The 8343-nt window shown below is 40.2% G+C and overlaps 1 protein-coding gene and 1 non-coding gene across 2 annotated transcripts; one reads left to right on the top strand and one right to left on the bottom strand.

Annotated features, from left to right (window-relative positions):
- Positions 1-2988: 2988 nt before the first annotated feature.
- On the bottom strand, positions 2989-6992 carry LOC133795471 (uncharacterized). Its single transcript, XM_062232921.1, has 5 exons — positions 6702-6992; positions 5794-6071; positions 3811-4054; positions 3693-3717; positions 2989-3281 (listed from the first exon to the last, which is right to left on the bottom strand). The coding sequence occupies exons 1-5, from the start codon at positions 6990-6992 to the stop codon at positions 2989-2991; spliced, it is 1131 nt and encodes a 376-aa protein (XP_062088905.1).
- Positions 6993-7656: 664 nt separating this feature from the next.
- LOC133798848 (small nucleolar RNA R71) lies at positions 7657-7763 on the top strand. The gene has a single exon (XR_009876065.1). It is a non-coding gene; the product is annotated as a small nucleolar RNA R71 (small nucleolar RNA).
- The last annotated feature ends 580 nt before the right edge of the window (positions 7764-8343 follow it).

The raw sequence follows: 8343 nt of genomic DNA, 5'->3' as shown, positions 1-8343 counted from the left end.
AATAGCCAGCCCAAAAAAATTCACTCATTTTTCAACGATTGAGACCTCATAATCGATACACCAACATCACTTTATTATTATTATTTTATTTATTTATTTATTTATTATTATTATTTAAGAAGAAAATTGAAACTGATTTACAGTGATGTTGCAAGCATTTTTACACTTTACACTTGTCTCAACCGAAAAATAGAATTACATTGTTCTTCCACTCACACCAATATATTTTTCCTTATTTTTTCACTCAACCCAATCACAAATCGCTCCCCTAAACTTATTTCTAAGCTTATGGCATAATTCATAGGACAGGGAAAAATAATTGGTACAATTTTGGCTTAATGAAGTGGTTAAACAATCAACAAAACAAGTTAAGGCACAAATGAGCAAACTAGGGAAAATAATGATAAGGGTAAGCTTGAAAGGGCCAAACATTCCAAAAGATTGCCTATATCATATTCCAAAACACATGTCATCAAGGATTTCGTCTCAAAAGACAAGTAATGCAAGTTCTATCAGATTCCACCATTCATTCCTCATATCCAAGTAAAACATATATAACATAAGCTAATTGTCCCAATTTACAGAACATATTCAAATTTCCAACAAAACATTTAAACTTAATCCCAAGAGTAATCAACCAAGCACACGGTTATTCACACAATTACTATCTCACAAACTGATGACAAATGATATTACAAACAAAGTATCGGCAAACTAAAATTAACAGAACAAAGATAAAAATAATAACTGATAAGTCCCTCCCCCAAATTTAAATTGCACATTGTCCCCAATGTGACATGAAGAGTAAGGAAAGAAGACTTACCTCAAAAAGCACGCCACGTCAGTATGGTGGAGGTGGTGGTGGGGGGTTGTATGGATTGAACTGAGGCGGAGGAGTGAAGTAATTTTCATCAACAGAGCTCATAGTCCACCTCGTTACTAAGGCATTCAACTCCTCTATATGAACCCGCCCATACTCATTCTGTTGCGCCAGGAATTCATTATAATGTTGATTTTGCGCATGATGTGATTGGATTAAGTATTGATTTTGCCGAATAATATAATCCAAGCGATCATGCGTGCGCTGCATGTGCTCATCAATAGGCCCACCAGTTGCCAAATTCGAAGGTGGATTACTAGGGCCTGCTTCATCTGCTTCATCCTCCTCAGCTTGATCAATGTCAGCTGGTTCATCAGCCCTTCTACGCTTATAATGCTGGCCAGGGGAAGGCGGCGTAAGAGAAGCCGAAGGAATTGCTGTAAACAGAGTCTGATTAATTGGCCCCATTGGCTTCCGAACTAGATCGCTGGCGAAGACTGGTACCTCATAAGTGTTACATAGGGTCGAGATAAAAGTACCATGGGCAACACCAGCAGTAGTATTGAATCTGCTGATGTTGCGAATGCTGTAACGAATTATTCGGCCCACATCAACTGTCATCTTGGTCGTGATAGCATAAACTAACAAACAGCGCTCTCTATCAACAGTAGAAACATGAGAGGTCGGCAATAAGCGTGAAATTACAAAATAAACCCATGCCTTAGCAATTGGGTTAAGCTGCCACCAGTTCATGTCTTTAGGCTTGCCATTATGATAATTAAACCGAGCACCTTCCATACTCAGAACCTCAGCCACAGCATCATAATCTGGCTCACTAAAATCGGCCAACTTCCAATGCTCGTCATCAAGCGCAGACAATGTAGGGATGTGCAGTAATTGGTTAAATGAATAAATTTACGTAGGCACCTTTTTACCCCTAATAAAATTTTGCTTTTCTGCATCAAGGTATGGGAAATTGGCATAGAACTCAAACATTTGAAAGTAGTTGGCCATTCCCACACAGGTAGTTGGTCTTTCAGCCCGGATGATATCATAAGCAAGGTTATTTTCAAAAGGTTCCTCTTGAAACTCAAATCCCCGTTCCCTAACCACAGATTTCTTATGAATTTTTTTGAACATGTCAGCCGCTTCCTTATTGACAAATAATCGAGTATCAGAATCAGCCGGAGGAGGTGGTGTTGGTTGAGTTCGGGATGAAGAGGCTTTCTTCGAAGAGGCATCTCTCGGAGGATTTCTCTTATGACCCATTGTTTTTCAATACAAACCTCCCAATTGGTTTAAAAGAAATTGAGTATAACTTCACCTTGGTTTCACTCCCCCAAAAATTACTAAGTTACAAAAAAACAAACAACCCAACCACTGATCCCAGAAAAAAAAAATTAACAAACCCCTTAGATGTCTCACAAGAAAACATAAAACAGTCCACAATGCCAAAATGTAATCTATCCTCCAATCAGAAAGCACTAGAATAGATGTGAGACACTTACTTGAATGTCACAAGGCTTCTCCTTTTTGTCTCCTTGGCTGATGATATTCTCAAGATGGAGAATGGGTTGGAAGAATTGAGAGAGAAAAGAGGCTTTGAGTGTTGGTAAAAAGGAAATTGTGAAAATGAATGAGAATGAGGGAAAAATTAGGGCTTTTTACCCCTGATTTCGCACACGGGCCGCAGCATTAACCATACTATGCCGCGGCCCGCATCAACTTTTTCTGGGAATAATGTCGCGGCATTATGATATCCATGCCGCGGCCCGCCTCTTTCTTCTGGGAAATCTAGGTTTCAATGCCGCGGCCCTCCTCAGCCATGCCGCGGCCCGCCCCTTTCCTTCAAAATTCGTGGGCCTCTGGAACCAGCAATGTCGCGGCTTAGTATGTCTATGCCGCGACCCTTAAGGATTCTCCATTTTTTTTCTTTTTCTTTCATTTTTTTTTCATTTTTTTCATTTTTCACGATTCTAAAAGTCCAAAAATAAACCAAATATCCATTGTTTACAAATGCAAAAGTAAAATAAATAACACATAAAAATAGGGTGCCTCCTACAAGCGCTGTTGTTAACGTCATTTAGCTGGACGCTGAATTCCTCTTCAGAGAGGCTTCAAAAGAAGGTTCGACTTTGCTTGATCAAAATTACCACCCAAGTAGGGCTTCAATCTCCATTGACCTTAAAAGAATCACCTGAGTTGCCCTGAACTTCCACAAAACCATATGGAAAGACCCGAACAATAGTGAATGGTCCTGACCATCTTGACTTCAATTTGCCAGGAAAAAGTCTCAATCTTGAATTAAAAAGAAGTACCTTCTGCCCTGGTTGGAACTCTTTCCTGACTAAGTTCTTGTAATGCCAAGCCTTTGTTCTCTCTTTATAAATCTTAGTGTTTTCATAAGCCTCATTTCTGAACTCATCAAGTTCATTCAGTTGCAATGACCTTCGTTCACTGGCTGCACTCCAATCAAAATTCAACTTTTTCATAGCCCAGAATGCCCTATGCTCCAACTCAACTGGTAAATGACACGCTTTACCAAACACCAACCTGTAAGGAGACATACCTATTGGTGTTTTGAATGCAGTTCTGCAGGCCCAAATCGCATCATCTAACTTCTTCGACCAATTTTTCCTCGAACTGTCAACGGTCTTCTCAAGGATACTTTTGATTTCTCTGTTTGAGATTTCAGCTTGCCCATTTGATTGAGGATGGTAAGGCAAATCTTTTCGATGATATACTCCACAACGAGCCAATAATGCATCAAGTTGTTTATTCACAAAGTGTTTTCCTTCATCACTAATAAGAGCTCGGGGAGTGCCAAATCTAGTAAAAATATGTTTATGAAGAAAATTAAGCACAGTTTTACCGTCATTGGCTCTAATTGCTGCAGCCTTCACCCATTTAGATACATAATCTACTACCAATAGAATATATTCATTGTTGTAAGATGGTGGAAAAGGCCCCATGAAATCAATGCCCTATACATCAAAAAGTTCCACTTCAAGAATTCCCTGTAAAGGCATTTCATTTCTCCTCGAGATATTACCAGTTCGCTGACATCTATCATAGGCCTTGACAAAAGCATTAACATCCTTGAATAATGAAGGCCAATAGAAACCACTTTGTAATACCTTGGCTGCCGTTCTGGATGCATCAAAGTGCCCACCACATTGTTGAATGTGACAATGGTTGAGAATTGACTGCATCTCTTCTTCAGGAATACACCGTCTGATAATTTGATCAACACAATACCTATAGAGAATAGGCTCCTCCCAATAGTAATGTTTCACCTCAGAAAAGAATTTCTTTAATTGCTGCTTCGACATTTCAGGAGGCACAATCTTGGCAACCAAGAAGTTTACTATGTCAGCAAACCAAGGGACAACTAATTTCTCACTTACCCCAAACAACTGCTCATCAGGAAAGTAATCATTGATTTGCACTGCTTTCTTATTTTCAGTCTCCTCCACTTCAAGTCTAGAAAGGTGATCAGCTACCACATTCTCGCTGCCCTTCTTGTCACAAATTTCCATGTCAAATTCTTGAAGTAAAAGAATCCATCTAATCAGGCGGGGCTTGGCATCTTTCTTTGACATCAAGTATTTAATGGCAAAGTGATCAGTGTAGACAATCACTTTATTACCAATCAGATACGGTCTAAATTTATCACAAGCAAACACAATAGCTAGCAACTTATTTTCTGTGGTAGCATAATTCAGTTGAGCATCATTTAGAGTTCGACTAGCATAATAAATAGACCTGAATACTTTGTCAATTCGCTATCCCAAAACTGCACCCACTGCATAGTCACTAGCATCACACATCAACTCAAAAGGCAATTCCCAATTTGGAGCTATCACAATTGGAGCAGAAATAAGCTTTTCTTTCAAGACATTGAAAGCCTTCAAACATTCATCATTAAAATCAAAGACAACTCCATTCATAAGCAGATTCGAGAGAGGCTTGGACACTTTAGAGAAATCTTTTATGAATCTTCGATAGAACCCAGCATGACCAAGAAAACTTCTTACACCTTTGACTGAAACTGGTGGAGGAAGCTTTTCAATGGTAGAAATTTTTGCTCTATCTACCTCAATTCCATTACTTGAAATTTTATGGCCAAGAACAATCCCCTCTTTTACCATAAAATGGCATTTCTCCCAATTCAACACCAGATTTTCCTTTTCACAACAATTCAACACATTTTCCAAGTTACCCAAACAGAGGTCAAATGACGAGCCAAAAACAGAGAAATCATCCATGAATATCTCAATACACCTTTCTACCATATATGAAAATATAGCCATCATGCACCGTTGAAATGTTGCAGGGGCATTACATAGTCCAAATTGCATTCTCCTGAAAGCAAATGTGCCATAAGGACATGTAAATGTTGTTTTCTCTCGATCCTCTGGTGCAATAGCGATCTGATGATACCTTGAATACCCATCCAAGAAACAGTAGTAGCTATGGCCTGCTAATCTGTCAAGCATTTGATCATGGAAAGGCAAAGGAAAATGATCCTTCCTTGTTGCCTTGTTAAGCTTGCGGTAATCTATACAAATCTGCCACCCTGTCACAGTTCTTGTTGGAATGAGTTCATTGTTTTCATTTTTTACCACTGTCATACCACCCTTTTTAGGTACCACCTGCACAGGGCTCACCCATGCACTATCAGAAATTGGGTAGATCACCCAAACGACCAACCATTTAAGAATATGCTCAAGTACGACTTCCTTCATGGCTGGATTGAGTCTTCTCTGGGCCTCTATGGCTTGCTATTCTCCTCCAATAAGATTTTATGCATTACTATTGATGGGCTTATTCCTCTAATATCCGCCAATGTCCACCCAATGGCCAATTTATGATCCCTTAAAACCCTCAACAATTTCTCCAATTCTATCTTTGACAGGTCAGCTGACACAATGACAGATAAAGTTTCATTCTCTCCCAAATATGCATATCGCAAATGATCTGGAAGAGCCTTCAATTCCAGCTGCGGTGGTTGCTGAATGGATGTTAGCGGTTTATCAGGTGCGTCTGCTAATTCTTGAAACTTCTTCCAGTATGGTAGGAAGGAATTATTCCAGTTTACATAATCTCTTATCTCAGCATCATCATCGTCATCCTCATCACCTAATAATATTGCCTCTAAGGCATCACTATTCATCCTTCTTTTCGAGACTGCCTTCTCTATCACATCCACACTATAGCAATTGTCACTAGCCACTGGATACTTCATGGCCTTGAAGACATTAAAGACCACCTCATCTCCTTGAACTCTAAGCTTAAGCTCTTCCTTTTGAACATCAATAAGAGCTTGACCTGTGGCTAGAAATGGTCTGCCGAGAATAATAGGTACATTCATATCCTCCTCCATGTCCAGAACGATAAAGTCAGCTGGAAATATAAACTTATCCACCTTCACAAGAACATCTTCAATAATACCCCGTGGATGTGTCACCGATCGGTCTGCTAGTTGTAGAGTGACGGTTGTTGGTTTTGCCTCCCCCAAGCCAAGTCTTCTAAACACAGATAAGGGCATCAGATTAATACTCGCCCCCAAATCACATAAAGCATGTTTGCATTAAAATTTTCCAATGGTGCAAGGTATGGTAAAGCTCCCCGGATCTCTCAACTTTTGGGGTAACTTCCTCTGTAATATCGCGCTGCACACTTCAGTGAGTGCTACCATCTCATAGTCTTCCATCCTCCTTTTCTTGGATAGAATCTCCTTCATGAATTTCCAATAGCTGGGCATCTGCTCCAAGGCCTCAGCAAAAGGAATATTTATATGCAGCTTTTTAAACACCTCTAAAAACTTAGAAAACTGTTTATCCAGTGTAGTCTTTCTAAGCCTCTGAGGATAGAGAACTCGAACTGGCTGCTCATCAACAACTGGCGGACTCTTTTTTGAAAGCTGGTGGTCTTTAGTAACCTCTGCTGGATCAGACTGTTCACCCTTCTCTCTATTCTGAACCACTGCCTGTGGAGATCTAGGCTGCTCAATTTGCTTCCCATTCCTCAGAGTAATTGCCTGAACTTGCTCCTTAGGGTTGACTTTAGTATTACTAGGCAAATTTCCCTGCGGTCTGTTATTAAGCATATTAGCCAACTGCCCTACTTGTGTTTCCAGGTTTCTAATAGAAGATCTAGTCTCTGTCATAAATTGAGTTTGAGTGTTGGTGAGAGTCAATAATGCAGCTTGCAATTCATTAGGCCTTTCAGGTGGAGCTTGATTCATTGACTGTTGAGGCCTAGGCTGTTGTGATGAAGAGGCTTGATGCATTGGTGGCTGAGTCATATTATTCTGAAATTGACCCTGAAACTAAGGTTGCTGGCCCTGATTATTCCTCCAAGAAAAATTAGGATGATTTCGCCACCCAGGATTGTAAGTATTGGAGAATGAATTATTGAATGGCCTCTGAAAGTTTCCCACTGTGTGAACCTGAGCTTGATCCATCGGAATGTTATTGTTAATACTGGTAGGGCACTGATCAATAGAGTGAGAACCACCACAAATTTCACACCTAGCTGCCATTTGAACCGCATTAGCAGATACAATGCTTTGTTGTAACTGTTTTGTCAAGGAGGCTACTTGTGCTGTTAGGGCAGTGATTGCATCCAGCTCATGCACCCCAGCTACCCTTCTGACCCCCGATGATCTTTCCTCAAACCACTGATGATTATTTGTGGCCATGTCCTCCAGCAGCTCATAAGCACTAGTTGCACTCTTGCTCATAAAAATACCACCCGCTGCAGTATCAATAATGGTTCTAGTAGTAGGACATAAACCATTATAAAAATTCTGCACTAACATCCACTGTTCAATGCCATGATGAGGACATCTTCTCAAAAGTTCTTTGAACCGTTCCCAAGCTTCATACAATGATTCTCCATCATTCTGGCAAAAATTATTGATTTCTCCCCTCAATTTAGCAGCTTTGGAAGGAGGGAAGAATTTTGACAAAAACTTCTGAGCCAAATCTTGCCAAGTAATAATAGAGTTCGGTTGCAAAGAGTTCTGCCAACTTTTAGCTCTATCCCTCAGAGAAAATGGGAAAAGCCTAAGTTTAATAGCGTCATCACTTACCCCATTGTATTTAAAAGTTCCACACAGCTCCATAAAATTAGACAAATGGGTGTGAGGATCTTCAGAAGGTAACCCATTAAATTGAACAAAGGATTGCACCATTTGTAGAATAGCTGGCTTAATCTCGAAGTTGTTAGCCTCTACAGCTGGTGGGCGTATACTGTTTTGTACTCCCGTCAGAGTAGGCAGTACATAGTCTCTCAGGCTTCTCTCAGCATTGTTCTGAGCCGACCCCCTTGTGCAATTCCAGGAATTAAAGCATTCCTGTCATCCCCTTCATTCTGTGCCATCTTTACAGACTTCGAGGCTTCCCTCTTGTTCTTTTTGTTTTGCTTGCAAGACTTTTCAATCTCAGGATTCAAAGGAACAAGATTGTCTGCTCCTCTTCTGCGACGCATATAACACAATTCACCTGAGATAGACA

This window comes from Humulus lupulus, chromosome 8, assembly GCF_963169125.1.
Source record: "Humulus lupulus chromosome 8, drHumLupu1.1, whole genome shotgun sequence".
Taxonomy (NCBI): Eukaryota; Viridiplantae; Streptophyta; class Magnoliopsida; order Rosales; family Cannabaceae; genus Humulus; species Humulus lupulus.
Note: the sequence above shows the minus strand (reverse complement) of the source record. Positions and strands in the feature narration are given on the sequence as shown.

Bases quoted from the DNA above. Each gene is read 5' to 3' on its own strand.
- LOC133795471 (XM_062232921.1), bottom strand. From the start codon at position 6,992: ATGACAGAGACTAGATCTTCTATTAGAAACCTGGAAACACAAGTAGGG. The intron at 4,055-5,793 runs GCGATATGCATA...TCAAATTATCAG, and splicing joins AAGGCTCTTCCAGATCATTT to ACGGTGTATTCCTGAAGAAG. The intron at 3,282-3,692 runs GTAAAACTGTGC...ATTGGAGTGCAG, and splicing joins AGCAATTAGAGCCAATGACG to CCAGTGAACGAAGGTCATTG.